The 27,024-nt window shown below is 41.9% G+C and overlaps 1 protein-coding gene across 2 annotated transcripts in view; it reads left to right on the top strand.

Annotated features, from left to right (window-relative positions):
- rxraa (retinoid X receptor, alpha a) overlaps positions 1 to 27,024 on the top strand; it is a 107,792-nt gene that overhangs the window by 45,330 nt on the left and 35,438 nt on the right. For both annotated transcript variants that reach the window (XM_071204965.1, XM_071204964.1), the window contains exon 3: positions 18,000 to 18,235. In XM_071204965.1, coding sequence (XP_071061066.1) covers positions 18,000 to 18,235 — 236 coding nt within the window. The remainder of the gene's footprint in view (positions 1 to 17,999; positions 18,236 to 27,024) is intronic.

Genomic DNA, 27,024 nt, shown 5'->3' with positions numbered 1-27,024 from the left:
GGATGTACTTCTAGGGCCAACTAAGCCAATAAATATGGTCCACGTGATTGATCCCCCTGCCTGTCTTGTTTACACTGTGTGCGCTCGCCTGCTCCAAAAAGAGACGTTGACCTTTCACACGGGGGGGCAGCTCAACCTCTTTATCCCGCATCATTGTGCAGCTGAAGAGTCAATCTCAACCCATCATGCAGGGTGGGGGGGGGGGGGAAACGTTTTGCTGACGATAGCCGAGAGAAAAACACTCAGGTCTGTGTGAGTGGGGATGACGAGGGAACAAGGGATGTTTTCCTGTGATGTTCACGTCCATATAGTTTCATCGCCCCTGGCGGAGGGCTTATTTATGGAAGGGCGCCGTGTTTGAGGAGACAGAGGCGGCGTTGTGCAGCCACCGTCTCATGAATCAACTGCTCTGGTGATCTTGTGACCCGCTGCTCCCCCCGGTCAATTCAGGAGTTCAAAGGTTGTCTCTGAAGCTTGTCTCTCAAACATCATGGAGGAAAGGTGTACATTGGCCCTCTATTGGTAGTACACTGGACTCGTATGTGTGGGATGCTGATTGTTTTTTTGCAGGGTTTGTTAATATGATACTGTGAATGGTAAAAGCATCAGCTCTCTCATCCCATTGCTTACAGGTGATTAAACAATGTATAGCGTTGGGTTGTGATTTTACATCTTCTGGTTCCATTCAGTAATTGTGAAGATTTGCTATATTACATTTTAATCGTAAGATAATTACGATTTTATCAGAATCAGAAACAGGTTTATTACCTAGTAGGTTTGTACGTAAGTGGAATTTGACTTGGTGTCGTGGTGCATACATAAAAGTAAAACAAGAATTAAAAACACAGGTAGAGAACTAGAAAAATATTATAAATAATACAAAATATAGTCAAATATAACAGTATTTACATTGGTAGTAATTGGATCAAAAATTCAATAGATTAGTTACATTTACGAATAGTGTAAGCACATTATTGGGTTCAGGCAAAATATGTGAAAAATCATTCTGTGATGTTCACAGTTGTGGCGCTGCAAAGATGTCCCATCATACCAACTGTATTCTACAGACTTATTACCAATCCTGTTTTTGTACAAAGTGACAGCATGATCATTTAAGTATATTCTATAATGAACATAAAAGTGGTCATCCCCCTGTATCGCGGATCATTTGTCAATTGCATCGGTCAAGTTATCAGATGTTTTTGCCACAATTATAAGCGTGTTGTTGGAACTAGTAAATGCAACCTCAACTGTCCCATTTAAGCAAAAATATGGTTTAGTTTTCAAACAGGGGCACCCAGCAATTCTGTGGCAGTTTAGAATCTGCTGCTAACACCACTGCACAGCCAACATAGAATAGTTCATCTCTTACATCATGTGATGCCTCCTTCTCTATTCTGTCAACCCTCTGCAGATGTCAACCACTTGACCTCTGGCAGCCTACCCCATTCACCCACTTACTAATCTCACCCTCCATAACGCAGTCTTTGCGTCTGACTTATTATGAGCACAAGGACGACTTCCAATCGTGTTTGCTGCTTCGCTGTCAAGCAGCTGAGTCGGAAAGGAGTTGACCTCCTGCTCGTTGCCTTCCCATTAGCATACTTGTTCAACTATGTTTTTGTTTCTTATTCTACCATCCTCCACCATTCTCCTTCTTTTTTTTTTCTCTCCCAGCGCTATCCCTGAGGTATAGGGGAAATGGAAAGAGAAAGACAGAGAGCTGAGATATTCTACAGGGGATTGTGGGAACCCACTGATAAAGGCTTGCATCTTAATCCATCCTTAGGCCTGTCTTACGGTGTACTAGGAGCTTTTATGTGATCATTAAGAGTGTGGGCTCGCGCGCACTTCCACGCGCATCCTTTACGTTCGAGTGTGTATACGTGGGTTCGCTTATTTGATATGTTAATGTTTTCTTTTTGTGCAATAGTCTTTTGAATCTTGCATTGCAAGGCTCTTTTATATCTGTAAATATCTTCAGTGGAAACACCTCTTCACTTTGACAACATCGCTGCTACACAGCGAGTGCATAACGACTTGTTTGATGGCTCATAAGTGTATTAAAAGCACTAATTAATGCGCCGCAATTCTCGCTGTAATGCAGTGCACTTGGTAGTGATGTCTCTCTCTTTCTCTTCCTCTCTGGTTTATGCCCTCAGCTCCCTCGCTCCTCCTCGAAGCTTTAGTGGAATTTGGCTGATGTGCGCTGAGGGGAGGCGAGGAGGGAGGCGCTCATCTTGTTTCAGTGCTTTATGAGTCTGACGTGTACGTCTGTAATTGCGGTTATGGGTGATTAAACTCCCGATGCCCCTCAGGATCCACAGCCGGCTATCAGTCAGCGTCAGGACCGAGCGGCTGCTTTCAGAGCTCACATTGGTTCATCTCAGCGTCATGTCACTCTGTAAGATATTCCATAGTGGAGCAGCATCTTCAATTGTTGTATAATCAGTGAGGATGTTTGATATTTCTATCAGTTAATCTTTAAACTGCTCGAAAATATGAAAATATAGTCATTGAATGTCCCCAGAAACGGAGGTGTTGGGGTGTTATCCTTGTTTGTTGTCTTCTTTACATGAACGATGAATAATGCAACATTAAAGCATCTCCAGAATATATATATATATATATATCTTTTTGTATAGGCATTTGAATAACCCAGCTGGTTAATTATGAGTGTATTTATAATGTAATCTGCTGTGGTCTGATTTAAAGCAGGACAATCATGACTTTTTAACGGATTAGGCTGTAAGTAATAAATGTATATATTTGATCAGCACTTCGAGTTGTATTGCATGTCAGGATCAATTTAAAAAGAATTGCAGATAAGAAGTTATATTTGTGGGCCTGGGGCAAATTCCTATCCTTCAATACATGAACTTCTGTTCAAATATGTTATTTCAATAGATAATACCTACACAGATTCAGTTGTGAAAATGTTGAAACTGCTATCAAACAGTTTTTATTTTTGGTAATTTATTGATTCTTTAAGTCATTTATAATGAGAAGCCTCTACACATTTACTGGTGTCCAGCTTCTGACATCATCTGGTTGGATACAAACTTTATTATTTATTTATTATTATTATTTGTATCAACTTGGCCTCTTGGAGTTAACACATATGATTAACAAAACGTTAAACTGGTTATTAGAAGCCATTCAACACATTGTTTTGTAATCAGCACTGTTGCTTAGCATGCTCTATCGCTATATGTTCCTTGTCACAGGGAGCAAACAAGTGTCAAACCATGTTTATTATTTACGTCTAAAAATGTATGTTGTGCGTGGGTGGATGGAAGAGTGTATGGTAATAAAGAATCCGTTGATCATTTCATGGTATCTGTATGTTTATGCATTCATGCCTGTGTGCAATGTGCTTTTGTGCATGGCAAAATATCTGCATGGTTTGTTCTATTTATGGCTTGGGGTGGGGGGGGGGATAAAAGGGAGGCCTTGAGGGCCCGCTGCTTCCTGGTCTAATTGGCATGTTAATCACGTCTCTGTGGTAGGCATATCGGTGTGTGTGTTTGCCAAAGATTCACCGCTTATCTCCAGAGGCAACGTGTGACTGCGGGGGTCTTGTCCTCCTCAACGTCCTGCTCTGACTACCCCCATGGCGAGGCTTCCTCTCAGCTGTACAGAGAGATAGGCAGCCAGGAATCCCAGGCTCAGCCTATCAAACGGGGATGAGTCCAAATAAAACACATGTGTGTGGTAATGAGGAGCTGAGCATTTGAGTTATCTGCCAGTGGCCTCCTCCCATTAGTTTGCCGACTAAGCTTCTCCATTGTTGATGTTTGGATGTTTTCTCTTGTTCCTTCTCACAGTACCCATGAAGGCAATAAGGGAAAGAGGAGGAATCCCACACCCTCTTTACCCCCAGGACCCCTGTTAGTCACGGCCGAATGAGCTCATAGAGGAGGATGCAGGGTCACAAGGGCAGGAAAAATAAGTTATGTCAAAACAAAATAGGGATGTGAGGAAAAAAGGACTTGGAAATAACTCCTGTTGCACCACATCTGACGCCCTTGCATTGACTTGACGGAGGCCAAGTGTGGAGGGGTCAGGCCAGGTCATCCTCGCTACGTAATGTAAAGGCTCAGTAGAAAGGTGAGGGTGTGGGGTGTGGGGCAGAAGCTAAGGGTTGATTTATGTGTGACAGCCCACGTGGACCATAAATGGCATCAATACACTGGGAACTCTTTCAAAATCCTTCACGCCTTTTTAATGCGCTTTTGGAAACGCAAACTTTGGATTGGCCTTCAAGTTTCTGATCCAGTCTTATTGCTTTGTAAATTAGTATATTAAGTGCTAAGGTAAAGATAACTAAAAGTGCAATAGGAGTTAATGCCCTGTTTGCAATTCCATTTTATTTTTTACAGTAAGGCTTTGGTTTTTGAACTAGTGCAGCAAACCTTTTCTTTAATTTCTAGAAAATCCTAGATTAATGATTGTTTTCTTTTCACTTAAGATTGTAAATGTTATTTGGAAGTCTTCTGGACTTTTGGTCAACCATCCCAGATTTAAGGATGTATAAAAAAAATGCTAAACATTTGCGTTGCCAAAAAAACAAACAATAAATGGCTTCATGCAACCCTGTTTTCTCCAAGAGTTATGTGTGTTTCTTGAATGCATCCTTATACTTACCATTTGACTTGATTACAATTGTTGTCTATTTTTGGTATTTTTTTGGCTTCTCAACTGCTTTCTCTTTTCACTGGGTAGAGTTAGAAAACAAAATCCTCCTTAACTCGGTGGAAAAACCCGAGCTGAAGCTCCTTTTGAAAGTTCTGCTGGACAGCGTGTGTTTGTTGGAACGCTTCCAGTGAAAATGCAAGAGAGGGGAAGTCAGAAGACTGGCTGTCTTCTGTTCACTGTTGTTCAGATCGACTCTGTCAGGCCAGCCTTTGAGGCCCATGATCCAGGTGGTCTGTTCTCTGCGGCGCCCTTCTCCCCCCCTTCACACTCCTCCTCCCACAGCCTTGGCCGTCCCGTGCCCACAAACATGCCCGGCATCGGCAGCTTCCTCCCTAGAGCGGTGGTGTCTTTCCTCCACCAATCGCGAGCCTCTCCAACTATGGGCACATCTGCACAAGCCAATGAGCAACACCTGTTTCTCTCAAGCATGGCTGTCCATGCCAATCATAACACCCACTTTATTTGGCCTCTGTCGTGAAGCCAATCCCAACACCCAATTCCAGGGCATCCAAGCTACGAGAGGCATAGGCAGAGTGAAATATGGATTTTATCGCAGTGGAACGAAGCGTCCTGGAAAATGACTTTCCCAGCAAAATATCACAGCAAATGTGTGTTACGTCATTGCATCATTGGAAAAATAGTAACTTGTGGTAAAGCAACCTTTTGATAGGACTAAGGGATCATTGTTCACTGGTGAGACTCTGGAAAAATGACTCATTTTATTGCATTTTTTAAAGTGTGAAAGCTTTGCCTGTGTTTGTATGTAAAACTTGCTTTATATTATATAGGAAAAATAGTCTTTCAATAGTGTTCTTCTGTTACAGTTGCATCCAAATATCTCTTTAAACAGTTGTCTTTACATTGGCAGCAAGCTAACAAAGGATAGTATCTGGAATCTCATTACTTTATCCAGTGTTTTTACCACTGGAATCCATTACATTCTCTGATGTGCTTCTGATGATGGGTTGGTTTCTGTGATTTAGCCTCCAGTACATTCAAAGCTCATTCATCAGATAATGACTTTAGCATACACTTGGAAAGAAGAAAAACAAAGTTGTAAAATAAGTTTGGAATTAAAGCATCTGTATTCTTATTGGCATTGGAATAACCTAGCTTGTTGAGTAGAAGTGTGATTTCTGATGTATTCTGCTGTAGTGTGTTGGGTTTCAAGAAGGTCTATCCTTACTTGTATCCAACTAAGTTGAAAGTAAGAATCCTATGTATTTGCTCAGGCCTAGAAGTCGGGTCCTGGGTCAAGATCGATTGAGAAATAATTGCAGTGAAGCAGTGGACCAAGTTGCTTAGCTTCAAAACATAAACCTCTTTTGAAAAACGTGTCTGCCACAGTGTAGCTATGTTCTTTTGGAGATCAGCAGTCCTCTGAAGCAGCCCTCCTCTCGAGGCTCTTCAGAAACACCCAGAGCATACAAAAGACCGGAGCAGCAGTCAGTGCGAGAGATAGATCGACTCCCAGGTGTTTGTGTTGTGTTCGTAATGTCTAAACACAAGCTAGCAGTGTTTGTCACATCCCCACCAGAACTGAAGGGCTCCATAATGAAGGAGAACATAAACATTGATCAAGCACAGTCAGTAAAAGGGAAGGGAGGGCAGAATAGAATAAGTGAGAGAAAGCAAGAGCCCATGAAGCCGATATAGGTATCTGCAGCGAGGAAAGAGAGTTGGCAGCACTCTTCCCAGGACATGAAAGACTCGGCGCTCCGAACTGGGATTATCCTCCACCTCTGGGGAGTCCCTCTGAAGAGTAGAGAAGGCAGGAGGAAAGACGTGGAGAGAAATTAAAGGAAACAGGGACAGAGGAGAGTGAGGATAGGAAAAATGAAACATGAAGGCTGACGATGCTTCAGTTGACCACCTTTGTGCTTGGTTTTCACTTTTTCAAAACATGCCTCCAACCCCCTGAAGAATGGCCCGTGCTGCTAATTCACCAGAGAGTCACGTCACTGTTTGATCTGAATCCAGCCTGAAAATTATCTCACCACACTTTGGTTGTGATCATTCCCTCTGACAGAGAAAACTGCGCTTCTACTTTTTAGTGTGAAATAATTGACTCACACATTTTCTGGAAACAAATATTGATTTTCTTTTTTTCGAGTGAGGTCATTTGTTTCTGACATTCACCTCTAGATCATTCTTGAAAAAAAGTTTTGAATGCAAACAGTGAAGGTAATGACTTGTTCAGCCAAGTCATGAATACTCATGGTATGTTGATCATTAAGGATCTTTAGCAAACTTTCTGTGGCTGCCACCTCTTATCTACCTACTATACAAACATTTCTTAAAGGTCACATGTCATGGCCATTTCCACTGATCATAATTCCATTGTTGTGGTCTACTAGAATAGATTTATACTGTGCAATTTTCCAAACTCACATTGGTTTCGCATACAGCATCTCTGTAAAGTATGTGTATTCACTCTCTCCACTAAACGGCTCGTTGCAGCTCTTGCCCCCCCTCCCTGTGAGCACAGTGTGCTCCGATTGGACGGGACCAGTCGGGACGTTGTGAATCGCGCTAAGCTCCGTGGAGGTGTGATTTCCTTGTTTAGCGATACACAGCCAAACTCATCCTGAGCACACACAAAGTCACAGCCGAAGTAAAAACAATAAGTGTGGCTTGATATTGAGAAAGAAAAAGGTTGATAGACGCTGTGAGAATGGGTCTGCAGAGAGAATTTCGCCGCGATCCCAACTGTCTGTTATCAGCCTACAGCCAGGGAGGAGAGATCAGCAGAGCTGCATGCACCGAGTGTGTGAGGAAGTCCGTGGATTGGTCAATTTGGACCAATCAGCAGGGGCTTAACGTAACGGCTCCGCGGACGTAACGTAACGGCTCCACGGATTGGTCCATTTTGTTCCGGGGACGACATGACATCATGATGTACCCGGAAGAATCAAATGGACAGTGACGTATCTCCAACGAGGCGTTTTGGGGAGGTATTTTCTGTTTTAGAGTTTTACTCCCTACAGGGTGTACTTTGAGGGTTTTGACTCTGCACACCGTTTACATGCATAAAAACCTTCATAACACACAAGGGGACGGGTAATAACCGGAAAAGCATGACATGTGACCTTTAAGACAATTCGTTATCATTATATGCTTTTTCATGCTGTATGACTTATTTCCCAAAAACGTGTCGAATAAAATACTGATAAATAAGTCGACATAAATCAAATAATAAATACATTTTGTATGTTCTGGACATACTGTCTGTGTGCAATAGAGCAACATAAGGAGGTGGGTGGGGGTTGTAGAGGTCGGGCCTCATCAGTCACTGCGACTATATTTTCGTGGTTTTTGTTTATTTATCTTGGATACCGCGTCCCTCGGATCCCGCGGCTCCGCCCTGCAGGATTTTTTGTTATTTGTTTGCTGTGAGTCGATGTACCGATCCAAAGTACACTCCTCCAGTGACAATCACACATACACACACTCGCCAGGACATACACACCCCCCCCTCTCCTATTGAGGCACATGTGTTCCCCCCAGCTTGCGAGGCCTCTTCCTGCAGCACGTACACACATAGTTTCCCATCTCATCCCCTCCCGCCCGGCCCCCAGGGTCTCCATCTCTCTCTGAGAATTTATATTCCTCCCGCTTCTCGTTTGAATGTTTCTTATCCATCTATGACTCTCTATCTGTCCTTCTATGTGTCCATCTATCGATCTATCAATCTCCTCCTCCCCTTTCCCTTTATCTCATGCGTGTTCCCCCGGAGGGACAAAGACAAAGGGGGAGGTAGTCCCAGCTCAGGGCTAGCAGCCAGATACCTCTCCATTTGGATTGTATTACAAACAGACCAGCACCTTACAACATCATAATAATCAGACATGTATAAAAGGCTTGTAATATAGCTTATAAATGCAAGTTTCTTCTAAAGAAAGTGTCAGACATTCTTTTAGTCTCGGCCGTCGCTATTTGAAAAGGATCCGTTGTCCTAAATCACATGTAACTGTTTTAATGGGCCGTGATACTGCCTCTAAAAACCCAGCGCCCACCAGAGTTCAAGAGGGGTTGCACGCGAGGCGTTTCGTTCACCAACATCTGCCTCTAGCTCAATCCAGGTGTTGCAAAGGATCCAACATATACAAGACACAGCGCTCTTCTTTGAATGTGTTTCAGTGCTTCCTCGATACAAATGGAAACCACCCGTCACCTGCTGCCTCCAAACAAGTCATCAAGTGGCAAATTCCTCATGCTCATGTCAACGGATGGAAGGGACAGTTTGTTTTCCCTCCGTTAGTAATTGGCATAATTAGTCTCCATGTGCTGATGGCTTTATGACTGCTGAGTCATAGCCAGACGCCTAAAAAGCGAGCGGACTTACATTGTAAATTAATTTATCTTTCACTCCTACACATTGGCGGATGTTTTTCCTCTTTGTCATTTACAAGGAAGTGTAAATGTTTAATTATGAATAAAACCTAAATTGAACTTTTGGTTTAAGATTTAAGACTTTAAAAGACTGGGTTTAACTGCACGCCCCACCAAAAGACTTCCCACGTTCTTCCGTAATTTAACAAAAAGGAGAAAAAGGAAATGAGCAAGCAGTAGCATCATTCTCCAGGCTGACCTTTTCCTATGCTACTATATGAGGTTGCAACATTAAAACCAAGCCCTTGACAATATTAACTTTAATTCCTTAAATACAATAGCCCACTGATAATGATGTCCTAATTAAAAGTATGAGTTAAAGATTGTGAGCACTGTTTTTGTTTTTGAATTTGACTTTCACTATCTTTCAAAAAATCTATCTTCTCATTACCGAAAGGTATCTTTGCACTTGGTTATGCATCAACATGGCTGCTCAAATGTTGTAAACATTCAGATAAGATAACTGTTATCAGATTCCTCTTATAGCTGCTGCTGTTGTTACACTTAATCTTGTGTTTTGGAGTCAGGTTATTATCTCTCTGTGTTTGTGTGTATATGTATACACTCTGGCCATGTGCCTTCAAGTGTGTTTTGGCAGTGAGCGAGTCAGATAAGGGCCTGTGTTGTGATTTTCATCTCTGGGTGCAAACAAAGGGGAAGTTCGATGAATCATGGCTTCCTGACTGCCTTGCATTGCCCCGGTTACTGGGATTCACACAACCGCCTCAGATATGACTGTTAAGAGGCTTAACAGCACAAGTATCAGATTTGTTTAAGCGTATTCTATAATAGAGAAAAAAGCCAACGTATTTACTAAATGGAAGGGGTTCCACAAGGATAACATTTAGGGTCTCAAAGTTTTCGTACGTCAAAAATCTATCTACTTCATTTGGTTACGGGCTTTCAAAAATACTGTTTTTGCTCTTAACATGTCTTCACTTGGTGTCCCCTGGATACTTGATAAGCTGCCAGTTCTCAGAAAGACCTGAAGAGCAGTGGTTGCAAATGTAATCTTCCTCCATTAAACCAAGCTCCACGGGCTGCAGTGGTAATTATCGCTCCACGTCATTTTTGTATCAACTGCCATTGTCCGTCGCTGCTCCTGGTGTAAGCTGCATTCACCATGCTGTCTTTGTAATGCATCTCCTTCTCAGTATTATTTTTCTTTCTTTGTGTCAGTCTCTGTACTTGTTGCCCTGATGAATTCAGAGGTAGCAATAGGAAAGGTGCAATTTGTTAAATAAAATAGACTTGGCGTATACACTTAGTGGAGACCCCCTCTCTGCCATAAGGGCATTTTGGGTGAGGCTTTGCATTTTCGGGAAAAGCCTTTTCATTGTTTGAGGAATTGGTTAGGCAATAGGCATGTATTAACTACATGTTTAACTTTTGAGCAGAAAGCACCCTTTGTAGGCTATAACATAGGCAGTTGTTCACCTCCATAGTAAATGTTAAAATACCAATTTTGATAAGTACACTTTTTCTGTCTTTAGAGGCTGGCATCTTTACCAAATTATGTCCTGATGATAAAGACAATTGATATCATATTCTGCAAAAAACACAATTTGTTATGGTGACTATTACCAAACCAAACTGTCCTCTCTACAGATGTTCATAGCTCATCTCATTGTGTATTAGTCTACAACATGACGATCAGTATTTCCAGTCTGCTACTCTGAGTAGCATTTGCTCAGCCGCGTGTGGCGCAGCTCTGTTTGCTGCAAACTCAGAAAGGGGGCGAGATAGTATATCACCTCTGAGCTAAAGAGAACAATTAGACCATATCAGCAGATCAGAGCGCTGGCAGCCAGGGCACAGCGAGCAATAGCGCCAATAATCTGTGGCTTAGCTGGCACCTAGCCACGGCTCCATGGCCTCTTCAGACACTTAAGAGTCACAGAGGGCACCGGCAGGCCTCGGGAGCTGGCACTTTCAACTCAAGCTATCAGGCCGATTTATTGAAATGAGAGGAAAATAAAGTGAGGCCCGCGAGAGACAGAAAAATTGTCAAAGGGAGGTGGGAGGGAAAGAATTAAGTCTTTAATGAGGGCATTTGTCACAGCATGCAAAAAGAATCGGGTTATATCAACACTGCATCAAATGATGGTTGTTAGTGGCCCACCTACTGTGAAATTATGGGTGGCCTGTTTTGGTCTTTTGTGCCACTTATCACACATTATGGTTTTTTCTTTCGCTATCTTATCTACGCTGGTTTGTGCACTCGTATAGGGGCCTTGGCAGACAGTTGGATACGTTTCATTTGTCAAAAAAGGGGAAGATATAGTTGCTGATCATATCTTGACTTCACAGGAATCGGTGTAAAAGCCAACGCCCTCGTCACTACATTACTTTTTGCACTTTAGTCAAGGCTCATTTATTGTAATGTCATAAAAAAAACAACTTGTAAAATAATGGATGATATTCTCCTGTAGTGGATCTTTGATTGTGCAGGGATTATAAAAAGAACAAAGACCACAGGGGAACAAACAACGAAGAACAAAAACCCTGTTTTCGTCATGCATCCTTTGTGCATTAAGTAAGGCTGTGATGTCCTTTTCTTAGTTCCAATTCTCAGAGGTGCTGATGAATGCTTCCATCTGCAACTACTCATTTATCTTTGGCTGTTTGGTGCATTGTTTTGCAGCAACATTTCTTCTGATCAGTCGCAGGTTTGCATATTCAGCTTGAACAGTTTTTTTTTCATCTTGCTGTCATCTACTTATAAATAAAAGAAAGAACTATTGGCAAGTTACCACTGACTATAATTGGCACCAGAAATAAAACATCACTCATCTACAACCAGTGTTCTGCTCCACCAGTCTGACTAATACCAGAAATACCACACGCCTTTCTGTTTAACAGACAAGCAGGTGTTGTTTTTGTATCGATTCATGTATTGCATCATCCCCAACCACTTAAGTGCTATATGTCCTTACTGAACATAGTGAACACTGTAAAGCCCTCTGAGAAAAAAATGTAATTTGCGATATAAAGATGTATACAAAATGTGACTGATTGATTATTGGACTGCCCCTTAAGCTAATACAATTGTAATGGTTAATTCATGTAGACGTTTTTTAATCTAAATAACAATGATTGCAACTTATCCTGACATTTCAAGAAAAAATGTGCTGAAATCCCACAGTTCCCTCGAAACCCGAAAGGGGTTATCTCCCGCACACTGTGCTGCAGCACAGGCAGTAGGACAATAATAAAGTCCTTTTTGAACATTAAAGCATGTAAACATGTCACAGTAGAGAAACTAAATACAAATATTAACTTGAACATTTGTATACTAGGGCCCCTTTAAATGCAAACGTTTCTTAATGATTATTATTATCATTATTGAAAGTGTTTTAGAAAGTGCAGTTTAAAAAAACTGTACTTTCCAGTGCTCACGACATTGTACATCACCTGTTCAAATCGGACAGTTATCGTCCCGCCCCTTAAACCAACTCCCATCCCTTAACACACACACACACACACACACACACACACACACACACACACACACACACACACACACACACACACACACACACACACACACACACACACACACACACACACACACACACACACACACACACACACACACACACACACACACACACACACACACACACACACACACACACACACACACACACACACACACACACACACACACACACACACTCCTCACACACACACTCCCACTACCTCCCCCCTATCCATAGAGTAAACACATCAGACTGGGATATTTACTATTTGGACCTCAACTGAAGGGAGCAGATTATTGTGTTTATACAGCGGAAAACAGTAGGGAGACATTCCTGATTAATGAGCACACGTACGCTCAAAACATGTTGACATTGGTGTTTAATTAAAACACAGATAAAAGTGTGATGCTGAGAACAAAAAGGCTGATGAGTAATGGTCTTTTTTTTTTTTAAAGACACCCTCCTTGCAAACTATTGAGTAAAACATCAGCCTGCTGTCGTCATGGTGAGAAACACATCAGCGCTGAAAATGAAGCTGTTATACCAAGTTCTGTGTTATTTTGGGCTTTACGCAACCACCTGAATCTCTTGGGAATTTGTGTTGAATGTTTTTCCCGCTCCTCTCTTCTTCCTCCGAACACATACTGAGAAATTCGAATGATTAGGCTTTCATTCTGACTCTGCTCAAACTGACTCACCTGCCTCTCCTAAAACCTCCCTGTGAATAATAACAGATCAACAGATGAAGTAAAAAAGAAAGGGACTTTTTATTGTTGACAGGCCACAGCTTTATACAAGCCTTTCTGTGAGAATAAAGCTCAGTTTTCCTACGCTTCGGTGCAGGTGCAAGTGACTCATGACGAATGCTTCATTTGCGCCAAAGTCAATCCATGAAATGACAGTTTGTTTTCCTGGCTGCTCTCTCCTATGGCATCATCCCCCGGCTGACCCACGGCCAGCAGAATGCTATAGAAAGCCCATTGTGAGCTCAGGGATCTGCATGGAGCCTGACAGAATTATTATTATTTGTTTGTGTTTGTGCTGTAGCGAAAGCTCTAACAAAGTCTCAAGAGATTGCGGGATTGGATAAAAGCTATAGGGGTATTAACCTAAAACTGTCCGTCCTCAATGCATCCTTTTGGGAGCGCGGACTACTCAAAGCTTTATCATGGTGACTATTGACAGTTGATTCCACTGATCATAAGCGATGAGATTTAAAGTCAAAATGGCAAACCTGATGCAAAGTATGTGATCTACTGAGATTTACGAGCTCTGCCTTTTCTGTTTTTGCTGCATCCCACGTCCTCGTGTTCCACTAAATCTCCCCTGTGGCACCACTAGATGAATAATAGAGGAGTAGAGTTAGCTGCGCAGTGAAAAAGGAGCATCTGTCTGCTTGTGCTAAGCACATGCTTATCACTGTAAATGTGATTTTTAGAAAAGGAAGATGCAACAGACTGGTGTTTAGAAGTAAGGCTAAGAAGACATTGACAATATGAAGCTACATGAGCTTCTTATGCGACAAAAGTAAGAAAAAGAGAGATGTTTAAGTTTCATCTGCGCTCTGGATACTTCAGGCTAACATGGGGGTGTAGGGGTGCACTTCCCATCTATAATGCATCATGCTTTGCTGTTGGCAGAGGCAACACGAGCTCATGGGTTGGTAAGTGCAACCATTGGTGTGAGCTCTGCAGTCAGCTGAGTCCTTTGAAGTCTGTATACAATCCCTGATAGGGCAGTGGTTTATAATCAGATAGCATTTGCATATGAGCTTTTCAACGGGAGGGATTCCTGCTGGATTCCTTTTAAAGTGTTTTAAAGTCATTTTATAAAGGCCAAAACAGGCAGTTTGTGACCTCTATTACTGTGCTGCCTCGATCAAACTTGCATTCAAAACACATGTATCCTTCTGTGGAAATCACAACATGTTGTGAGAACACCTTTTTCTTTCATTCATAACAAACTGTGAATATGTATTTATTCCTTTTTGTAGCTGAACCAATGACTGATGGTGTTATTTTTCTGGAAAGGACGGCCATACATCCCAACCGCGACAGCTCGCCAGTCAGAAATCCGTAAACAAAGGTTGTTTGAAGCGTTTGGATGAACGCTGTCATTTTTCCTGTTAAGCATCGTCCCCTTTCATGTCATCATCCGTCCTCGTCTCAATCATCCATTTATCATATTCCAAATGCACGAGCCAGCAACAGGCAGAACACAAATTGGCAAATGTTCCTCCGTGTAATCACACCCAACGTCAGAACAAAAGCTTGAGAAAGGCGAGAGCGAGGGAGGGGAACATTGTTTAGAAATAGGAGATGCTTGTATGGACTACAGAAGTGATAAGTGGAGGGCTCTGTCTGCGTCTGCCTGGAAGATGGGCCCTAATTTGCTTATTTGTAGCTGTCAGTTGTGCTTTTGTGTGCCCAGCGATCCTGGCCAGCTGACGGGCAGAGGCACAGAAGCACTTCAACCCCTATCTAAACACGACTGTAGCTTTTTGTGGACGACTGCCACTCAGTTCTCGGAGGCTTCAGTCGTTTTTATTACCCTGCTTTGCCCGTGCTCACTGGTTTGCTCTTTTTATACACTCTTATCTAATCTTGAGGGCATCTGTATTTTATGAGATTATGCAGAAAGTCTTTTCATTCGCCATGTTTTCTCACGACTGCTGGTAAATCATGTATCACTTTTCACTTCCACAGGTCGCATGTGAGAAAATACAGAGTATCATTGTGACAACTTTACTGTATTTAAAATTACTCAATAATTAATAAGTTCCCCCTATCCTCCCGTACCCCTTTTATCTTTTGTTGTCTCCTCTTCTCTTGTCTTCTTGTTCCCTCTCCTCTATTTGTTTCTCCTCTAATGTCTTCTCCTCTTCTCTCCTCCTTTTTTCGCTTCTCCTTGTTTCCTCTCCTCTAATGTCGTCCTCTCTTCTCATCTCTTTGTAATCCTTCTCTTGTTTTTCCTTTCTTAAAATGCCTTTTCCTCTTCTCTCTTCTCATCTCCTTGTTTCCTCCCTTCTACCTAATGTCTTCCTCTCCCCTTCTCTTCTCATTCACTTTTTCCCTCTACTCGCGTGGTTTTCTCTCCTCATCCTATATCTTCTCCTCCTCTCTTTCCTCTTCATTTCTCATCTACTTGCTTCCCCTCATTTCATTGTTTCCTCGCTTCTCCTCTCCTCTCCTCCTCTCTGGGGAGGATTAGGACAGAGTCCTTTTCATCCTGCTGTAATCCTACACTGGCAACCCAACTCCAACAAGAATAAACACACACACACACTCACACACTTTGCTGTGAGATATCTTTATATTCGGAGTGACTTTTCACAAATAGGACCATTCAATATGACCAGATTGCATTACATGTTCATTTGGAAAAGAAGATCAGAAGGAATGATGGGATAATTTTCTGCTCTGGTTTTTTTCTCTTCTCCCGAAGAAGAGAGTGAGAGACATAATGAATGAATGGGGTAGAGAGAGAGAGAGAGAGATGTAAACAGTGTGATCTACCTCCCAGCCCGTCACCCCCCTCCAGAGAGGGCCTTGCTGGGACTCTTGTCAGCCGAGCTCCCCCCTGCTGAGACCCACAATGGCAGATTGGCAACCCTAATACCACAGCTCTCTTCATCTGCCTGAATTAAAACCCAATTGGCAAAGGGTTATGGGAATTGCTGGATCAGGGAGAGCTTTTTTTTATTTATTTATTACATTTTGTGTGTGTCGGCACATTTTAGGGGGAAACAAGTAATCAGAGGAGGAGAAGCTCGAGGGGAATCAGTGAGGGGATTAAACACTGAACTAATACAACTCGATGCAGAGCCGTTGTTAGCCCTTTATTAAGAAGGATGCATGTTTGTTTTCAAAAGGACGGGGCCCATTTGTGTATGTGTGCGCTTGCAGGAAGTGCTTATGAGGCAAGCAGGATATGCAGGAAGTGTTTGGCTTGGAGGAGCTGCCTGCTAGGTTGCTGCTCTGAGGATTGCTGATGCCGGGGGGTATCCAATGCAAAGATTCCCTTCTTTTGTCCACCACAAAGAACACACACGCACTAAAAAAAGGAATCCAGTAAAGTCAGCTGGGATGGAGACGAAGCACACAAGCCGTGAAGTGGACCAGGCTGTCATCTAATTGAGCCATCCATCAGTTTTTTATTCTGCTGCGAGGAAACGCAGGATCCTGGTCACTTATGAAAACGTGGGAGTGTGACAGACAAGCCACACTTATTACATAACACGTCCCCGCTGCACAAAGTTGCAGTGTCAAAATAGGACAGGGTGAAAGAGAAGGGTATGTCAGGACAGAGGGCTTATCAGAGGTGAACTCAAGCGGTGTTATGTCAAATGGAGGGTTTTTAAATACTTGTATTGCAATAGTCACGAGGTGCAACCACATAATGCCTTTTTATAACTTAATCTGACTGCAATTATTATTATTATTTTTGTATTATATAGGGAAAATATAGTTCTATATGTATATTTTTATCTGGCATGGGACTCTGTATACTTTATTTCCTTTTTTTTCTCATTTTCATTATTTGTATCTGTATATTTGTGTCCTTCTTTGAAGGTGACTAAAAAACAATACAAAACTGGTCACAAAAATACATCTAAAATACAATTTGCATTGTGTAAGAGTCGAGAAAAGAAACAACTTACGGGGAAGTGATCCATCTTCCATCATGTGTCACAGGAGTAGAAAAGAGAAAGGATAAGAATTTAAGTAAATACAGATAAAATGGGCAAAAGACGAGACCGGAGGAAAGGAGTTTTTATCGGTGCAAATTCAACCTTTCTTAAAATTCTCTGCAATATATCCTCCGCCTGTGCTCGCGTTCCCGCCCGTCCCGTATCTTCGGTGTTGACAGCTGATGGGACGAGCCCTTTCCGTCAGGATTAGACTTAGCACTTCAGCTCTTATACATTACACATGACCTTACCCTTATAGCTACCTCTGACTTCAATGTCGCTACAGATTTCCCCTCACTCTCCGGGGCCCACTACTCCACTCACCAACCACATACATTATAGATATACATCCTGTCCTCATAGATCCCTGAGGTAAACCCTTCATACAGGGACAGACAACCACTTATCGATACAAGTCTCCGTTGACTCACATGTTGCATTTAAAAGTTATCGTCTGATTTGTCTTCCATGTTTTTTGCCAAGTTGCAATTTCCCTGAACCGTTCTGAGATCTAACATCTGCTTTCACAGTTCACCACATGTGTTTGATACTTGGTGCCAACCACTTTATGGAAGAAAAAAAAGTGTGAAAATGTCCTTTTAATCAATCTTAAGGTGTACGTAAACAACACGTTGAGAAAAAGATGGTGTTAAAAAGATTAAAGCTGTGAAAGTTATAAAACTGTACAGCAACAACCAATGAATCTGTCTAATGTTTTTTTTATTTTTACCAACCAGATTCGTCAGGCCATATGACCTCGTCACCCCTGGGCTCACCCACATCCCACAGAGGAATGCACCCGTCTCTATTAAGCCCATCCATGGGGCACTCGGGCTCCCTGCACTCTCCCATCAGCTCGCTGGGTTCGCCCATGAACGGCTTGACATCACCCTTCTCCGTCATCAGCTCACCGATGGGCCCCCACTCCATGAACTCGCCTGGTATGGGATACGGCCCCAGCCTTAGCCCCCAGGTAAGGCCTGTCACAGACTTGCAGATAAGTGCATATACAAACTTGTAAAAAGTGTGTTTTATTACAGTTGCTTAGTTAGACACATGTTTTGTCTCAATTTGCGTACTTTAGTTTAGTTTATTTATTTTTTTCGAGCGTGTAAAACCAGAGAAAATACAAATGAAACAAAAGATGATACAGACATGATACAGTACTATACAAATGAATGCAATAACAAAACGAAATATTTAATTAATAATTGAATAATCTGTAGTATCATTGTCTGATATCAATAAACAACAAAACGTTAGCTAATTACACGTCCTAAAAGGGGTCGGAAGAAGTTTACACTAATTTAATCCGACCCCTTCTCCCTTTTTTTTTTAATATATGTATAAAATAATACTTCTTTACTTACTTTTGCTATTTCAAGTACATTACTGCGTTCCAATGGGAAGTATGCCAAAATGCAGTGCACTTTGAGAACCTGGATGGGGCACTTATTTATTTTGAACGTGTGGAAAGCTCAACATTTCTTACACTCAACAATTCCCATTTCACCATAATGGAAGCAGCTGGAATGCCGTGGTTGCATCGCTAGATAGCCAGTTAGCTAGATAGCTAGTTAGCTAACAGTGGTTTTCACTTCCGATGAGAGCACAGCAGCTCTGTGCAATTTGAGATTACACTGCCGAGTCAATTTGTACGCTGCACAAGCATATGTAGTCAAGTACAATCGACTAACACTTCAGTATTGAGAGATAAAAGTGTGTTTGTGTACATTTCTTGTAAAGCTAAATGTAGGCTAACATGCTAACATGCACTAATGTTTTTTTACTTCAGTTCGTTGGACACTTGAGAGTTGTTGATGTCTGATGTGTTCGAATTTAATTCGTCTGGCGGATTTCCCCTGCTTCCTTTTCTTAATGTTAAACTAAGCTTAGTTTATCATCTCCTAGCTGTAGCCTCATTTTATCTTGACCAGAAAAAGAATGCTCCCTAATATGGCGATAACATTTATAAAATTCATAGAAAATATATTTAGTGCCTTACATTTCAAGCTACATTGAGAAACAAACATAACCAGTGGCGGCGCCAGAGTATTTTTGTTGGGTAATCTATGGTAGGGCTAACCCATACAATGGTGGGGCTCAAGTCAGTATTTGCAATGTAATTACATACACGCTATATCACCCCCCTTGACAGTGAAATGCCAAGCGTGAGGCTTTTATTAGCTTTTATTAGTCTCCTTTTATCAGCTAAATTACATCGAGAGCAACAGGTGTGAGTTAAACAATACAATAGCCTATTCTGCTAATTCCACGTTGTTACAACATGCTACGCAGCGGCAGAAACAAGAAAAGTTGGCATATAGAATGGAGAGAGATGGAGAGAATGGAGAGGGAGAGGGAGAGTGAGGGAGAGAGACAGAGAGAGAGAGAGAGAGACACACACAGACACAGGTAAACAGAGAGTGACTGACACAGCACACAACAGGTGGCCTGTGTCTCTATTGTCATACAAAACACTTTTTCAAAGGACTATTACAAAATATATTCAAAACTCACTATTCACTCTTCAGGTGGGTCGTGTGACTCTGGCACCTGTTCGACTTGTACCTCAATGCGAGGGGCGTTTAAGAACACAAATCTATCCATCCGAAATATACAATTAATCCTAGAAGTTCTGCTGTCTGTCTGCAATTTACTCGGCGCGAGTTTGGGGACTTTTCACTGTGAACGTGACGTATCGACGTATCAGTAATGCATGACGCAGCAGACCCAACGTTTCGTTGCTCTGATTGGCTGTAGGTCTATTCAAATTGCATTCGGAGGCATTTTGATCTGACCGCGGCCACGCTGATATTATAACGCCAGAGAATTTTCACACCTTTTAGTGTATAAAACTCCCCCACTACTTAGACTATTCCTTGCACCCCTCTAGCATAAGCCCGAATGGTCTCAACCATATTGCGTCAGTAACAGCAGGATCAGTTTGTGTGTTGTGGACACCACCGGTAGATTTTCGCAATCTGTGCTCTCAACATGCTTACTTTAACATAATTTTTCATGGTCGGGCTAAGGTAGGGCAAAGCCATTTCTTGGTATGGCTGTAGCCTATACCCCAGCCATACCCTGGCGCCGCCACTGAACATAACGTTTACAGTACATTCAGCAGACTGTACGATGGTTTCATAAGGTCTTGCAGTGTTTTCACACAGATATAAAGATGCCCTATAAACTAACCAGTAAAAAAAGTGTTGAATTGTATCTCTTACAAACTGTATTCACATGTCTCAGTAGTGCAAAATATACACACACACACACACACACACACACACACACACACACACACACACACACACACACACACACACACACACACACACACACACACACACACACACACACACACACACATAGTATGATTTTCCTAAGCCAGGCCCCAGCAGACAGGCCCCACTTTGACCCCAATGCCACAGTTAATCAAGGCCTATTCAACTGGGATTGCACAGTACTTTACTCTGTCACTCTTTCCCCTATATCTCTGCACTATTTGTCAGTCTCTCCAGCCATTTTTTGAGCTCATCTCTATCCTTTCATTCTGCTTCTCTCTGGCTGTCCTATTTCTTCTTTTCATGTTTTCTTCTTCCTTGTCTGTTTCCAGTGTTGTGCTAGTTACTGAAAACCAGTAACTAGTTACCATTACTAGTTACTTCATTTCAAAAGTAACTCAGTTACTTTACTGATTACTTACACCAAAAAGTAATACGTTACTGTGAAAAGTAACTTTTTAGTTACTTAAAAAAAGGGCTCCCATTAATGCCCTTATAGCCTTCATTTCAGTACTGTTATTGCATTGGAGAATAATACAATCTGTTGATCAACTTGACATGCGTTATATGCAATCTGGATTGCATCGATATTAGCTGGCTTTCCATTTTTGTATATTCTTTCTCCAGGTAGTTGGAAAAAGTTTTCCGTCCCATATGCCGTGTGCCGCCCGGACATGCTATCATGCTAACTAGCTCCCTGAAAGCGGGTGACTCCACTGTAGCAATAGCCTGTATGTGTTCTACAACATACCGTGCAATGGCTTTATCGACTTTTCCCTGGCTAGCAGTCCCTTGGTTAAAATCCAGCCGCTGTTGCTTAGGTGGAGGTGGAGTGGCGTTGGATGAGTCTGGGTATGTGCCGGTCTTAGCTCCTAGCTTCGTCCCAGCATGTTGTTTTTGCAGATGTTTTAAGAGATTTGAATTACTGGTTTGGGCAGTAGATAGGCTCTTTGACCCGCCAGGACACAACTTACATTTAACAAAAACTTTCTTTTCTTCGTGCTTGACAAAAGTGAAATAGTGAGAATATCTCCAGGTGGAGAAACTAGACTTGAGCTCCGCCGCCGCCATGATAGTCTTGTTAGTAAACAACACAAACACGTCCACAGCCCGTCTCCGCATGTGACACAGGAAGTATCTAAGTACATTTACTCAAGTACTGTACTTAAGTACAGTTCTCATCTCTGTTCGCCTGGCTGTTGACTATATAAAAAACTAACGCAGTAACGGAGTAACGCACCATGTAGTAACGGTAACTGAATTTAAAAAGTAATGCGTTAGAGTACTAGTTACTGCCAAAAATAACGGCGTGTGTTGGGACAGTAACGCGTTACAAAGTAACGCGTTACTGTCCCAACACTGTCTGTTTCACACCATCTCCATTTTCTGTCTCTCTGTCTTTGCCGTTTTTTTTGTTCCATCAATAATCCTTTGGTATTAAAAAAAACACACACACACACAATTAAGACATCAAAGCCGACAGTGGCCCAGTTTCCGTCTGGAGCCATATCTGAAATTGAAATAGTTTCCCCCCTAAAATGCAGTGGCTGCCCTTTTTTTGTGTTTGTGAATAATTGTGTTTCTAGTGTGTCGGCAAACGTGATGCTATTTAGGATGGGCTCTCTTTGCTATTGTTGGGCTTATCGCCGAAGTGTCCCACATGTAATGGAGTTAAGGCTGGATTAGGGGCACTTTCAGAAAGCGGCCAGAATCTTTCATTGCTAGAAAGCCTCCCCCCCCCCCCCCCCCTTCGGTAGCCCCCTCTTTTTTCACATTTTTCAATTCCAACACTTTGGTCTGCGCTGCTGTTTCTGTCCCGGAGCGGCACACTTGGTATGCAGGTTGGATATTTAGGTAGCAAACGTTACAGTTGTCTGTCTGTCTTATTTGAATAATCTATACCGGGAGCTTAACTGATTATTTTACTAGTACTAATGTTAAATATGTAGAAATTACTGGCATCATGACGACAAGTATTACACGCTTTACAGAAGATGTGCTTTCCTCTTTGTAGTATTTAAACGTACTGCAGTTTGGCCAATCCTGTCATTTCTACCAGCTGTATAAAGAGCAGGAAACAGCTGCTTCTACCAGTTTTAACACTGTATGTACAGTAATTACAGCATGTATTTGACTTATGTTATGCGTCATGTCTGGTTTCCAGTCCTCTACAGTGCTGTGTTGTATTTTACTTGCTGAAACATCGCATTGCCATCGCTTTTCTTTGTTTTATAGCGATTTGTGCTATTCATAATTTACTCCAAGTCGTGAAATACAGGAAATGATGTGACTAATATAGGGCAGCCAAGATCCTGAAATTAAAGGGCGAGGTAACGAAAAACGATACTACTTCTGATGCGTTCAATTTTGTTTCAATAGTGAGACAATATAATCTTTTGAGAAATACAAACATGGCTTTCATCAACCCTTCTCACAGCAAAGGGTTATAGTTGGGACGGGTAAGATTAGGGTGGGGAAATGAGCACCTCCCAGTTGAGCAGTTTGCGGTAAAGTAGTCAAATTAAACCACAATATTTTTTCAGTAATGACTGTATTGTGTGACTATAGCAGGAAGTATTGCAAGTACTAAGAGCAATTTATGGTCAGTATTTTACAGAAAGACACTTCGACATGTGGACTGCACATTAACAAGTGAGGCAATATAGTAGTTTGGCTAACTTTGTTTTATCTGAAACACCTCCCTTTAAGTCCCCCTATTTACCATGTATAGCAGTAAGCAGTACAACAATATAATACATGGTTTAAGCAACACACTTGAATGTGGGTGCACACAAAAAATACAGTTTTAAATGTTTTATTAATTAACTGTACATGTCAATAATTAGAACTTCTGCTACATACATTTTTATATAATTAGAACTGTATTTTCCCTATATTATCTTTAATATGTTTATACACCAGCCTCCAATTATAGGTTATAGGTGTTGACAAATGCATAAATAAACACCTTACCTGCATTCAACTACACAATAGTGTGATATAAACCAATTATTATTATTCTATTCATAAATGCTATATAGCAGGATTTAAGTCGAAAACAGCCTTTTTAATTACCCACATATAAGAATAAAACACAGTTGAGGTTATTCCACCTAAACTCTAGTGCCGTATGAGTGCTAGTGTTGAAACATTTCAAGTACAACTCAGCTACAAATCTGACAGGTACTCATGTTTGAGGATTTGAGGGTTTGAGCCATTAAGCGTGAACGTTTGCATAACTGAGACCATCGAAGCTGCTCACGATTGCTCGGCGAAGGCGGGGTACGGCAGTTTGATGTGGCTGGTGCGACTCAGAGGTCAAAGCCGGTGTCAGGGCCCTGTGGTCGCGAGGCGCAGCACTTGTGAGGAGACGTGATCTGAGTCAGACGGCGAATGCCACTTGCTCTTAACACTCGGCTGACTTGCTGTTTTCATGAGCAGTTGACTGGAACGGGATCACAGCATAGCCTCCTCCCCACTCAACCACCCAGAGGCTATTACAAGTTCCCCGCCTATGCTAAGAACACACACACCTAAACGCATAAGCATGGACACACTTACTGACTGTCAACTCTCTTTCATGTGACCACACATTTTGCAAATTACATACGTTGAATTCTTCCTATTCAAGGTCATTCGCATAAGTCATTCGCATAAGCATAAGTAGAAGATCGAAATTATAGAAAAAGTCATCACACTATTGTTATTTTTCCTGTTTACTTCATTCTTACTGCCTTTCTTAGCCTTTCTTATTAAGGCAAGGTTAATTTATATTCTCCCATTGGAGGAAGTTGTCTTGGTTAAAACTAGTTTACCATCAACTACAATCATCAGCGTCTACTGTTTGAATAAAACTCAACTCTAAGATTGTAATATAATCCAGGTAGAAAAGTTATTCAACCACTCTGGTTCTGGTTAAAACATGTGCATTTCGAATGGTAATCGGTGAAAACAATGAGCTTTAACTATCCCCTACATCAAAGACGTAAATGACAACATGATGGAAGCTGAAGATGGGATGAACAAAACTCCTATTCTTACTGGAATATTACATCCTCAGTCAGCCAAACCACATGTAAAGAGAGAGACGGTCCTTTATCATCTGCCAGTTCTTACATCTCAAACAACGGTACTTCCCCTTGAGCTCTTTCCCCAACATCCAGACACACTGACATGCTGTGGTTGCATACTAAGTGTGTGTTGTCGAGTCTGTGTGTCCTGGCTATATATATTGTTGAAAATCAGATCTGCATTGTTCTGAGGAGGGTCACACACATGTGTCAACACGACAGCTTTGTCTGCAATGCATTTTGTCTTTATTTAGGTGGTTTTGCCGTTATTAGGTTTGTCGTTTCTGCCCCGGGGAACTTATCACGGGTGTGGTGCCAAGCCACCAATAGGATCAGTCCCATCAGTGGTCGAATCTGTGGTCTTGAACTCCTTGAAGACACAGACTATCATTCGATCACAGGCAACACAACTCTCCAAGCAGCTGGAAGGGATTACACTCGGGGTCGAGACACAATCTACCCTCCCGGTGACAATGGTTAGAGTTGTCTGACTGTTGTTTTCTGCGGAAAAGAAAAGGGTTCCGTATCTTGGAACCACTGCGACTCCTTCAATCTGTACCCCTCTGGCTTTTTCGCTATCCCATAGAAACGTTCCGGTGAACACTAAACCAACGACAAGTCTCCAGTGTCTCGCAAGAGGCTAAAGAAATACATATACTGTATGAAGCAAAGACACAGAAAAACATTAATGTGAAAAAGGTGTGAATGTTTTACAAGGAATTGAACACGGCCTTAATAAGTTATAAATGAGCGGCGTTGGTGATGTCATGAGCCCGTTTTGGGTACCTCGTATTTAGGCGAGGGTCGCTAAGAGACTGAAGCACAACACACTCAAGAGAAAGAGAGGAGAAGAGGGGGGAGCGTCGTGGACCTCAGCCCCTTCCTGTGTGCGAGTAATAAAGGTCCATTCCGCTGCTCTGGTCTTTGATGGACCTCGCTGTAGTCACTCTGCATGACATCATGGTTGCATGGCTCTAATGGCCGCACAAAGGGGCTGTGTGTAGCGTCCCAGGAGAACAGTTAAGGCTCTCTAACTTCAATCAACCCTAAAATGGATGAGGGGGGGGGGCATAATTTGTTTTAGCTGAAGCTGTCTCCAGGTAGCAATTACAAGCCGTTTTTTAGAGACAATTTTTTTTCCCCAGCAATGGTAGCTCACTGATGTGTAACTAATGTGCAGAATACATTTAGTTGTGTCCCTTAGTTCTTAGTTTACTGTAGAGAAAATATCAGAAAATGTTCCTGTTGGTAAAAATAAACTCTATCAAATAGTTTCCCATTTCCCATACTGTTGTTGCTATTAATGCAAATGTCCTGCATCTGTTTCGTATTAAAACTGTTCCAGGAGTCCAGGGATAAAATTCTCTTTTCTTTCCCTAGAGGGCTTTTCTTCTGAAACATGTGCAGGAAGTTTTGCTTTGGTAGATGACGCTGACAGTCGTAAAAGTACAGAAAGTAGAGTCAGTGAACAAGAACATAACCGTATATCCTGTAAAAGCAGAACACTTGCTGAAACCTAGTGGTAATGTAGTGGAAATTGAAAAACCTAGGAACGCACCATGGAGCTGCTAAAGCAAAGGTACTTTCCAATGGCTTTTTTAACCGTTACTTGTTCTCACAGACCATAGGCCATCATTTAAGAACTGACAGTCTGAAGGTGTCTGACAGACTGGAGTCTGTCTGTGTGTTCTGACTTGATGGGGGGCCACACAGGAGACGAGCCATTTAGGAGACGGCAGCTATAAGGAATCCAAACAGTAACATTAGGCTTTAGTTTCAGAGAGACGCCTCCTAATGCCGGCTCTAGACGATGCGGTTTAAAGGCCTCAGGGGCGCGCATTTATTTTAGAGTTTCAGATAATCCCTATAGGGTTTTAATTGCATCTGGTGGTGTGATCTTACAGCAACTCAACACTGACTGCGGACAGACATGTATGCTGTGGCATGTCAGTGAACTATAACTTTATGACTAATTCTACTTTTAACACACCTGTAAAACCTGTAACTGTGCTAAAGAAAGTTGGTCTCAGAAGAATGTATAGGCATAGGGTTTGTAAAGACAGGAGGAGGCAAACCTCTTTTTATCAACATTTAAAAAAATAACATTGGTGAACGATAATAAATGCACTGACAAGACCGACTGACTATTTTTGAACCGTGTTCATACAATAGATAAAATAATGGGTACACATTAACAAAGGGGTGCAGTGATGACTTAATATTGTTGTACGTCCTGGAAGTTAGAATCGCAAGGGGTCCCTGTACAACAAATAATTCGATGTTTCAATTGGCATTTGGAATTTAGCAGAAAATAAGATCTTTGGAAAATACACGTTTATGATACTTACATGTTTTGTTCAGACGCCTATTCTCCCAAAATGAAAACTAATTTTCTAACTTTCGAA

The sequence above is a fragment of the Pseudochaenichthys georgianus genome, chromosome 12, assembly GCF_902827115.2.
Source record: "Pseudochaenichthys georgianus chromosome 12, fPseGeo1.2, whole genome shotgun sequence".
Lineage (NCBI taxonomy): Eukaryota > Metazoa > Chordata > Actinopteri > Perciformes > Channichthyidae > Pseudochaenichthys > Pseudochaenichthys georgianus.
Note: the sequence above shows the minus strand (reverse complement) of the source record. Positions and strands in the feature narration are given on the sequence as shown.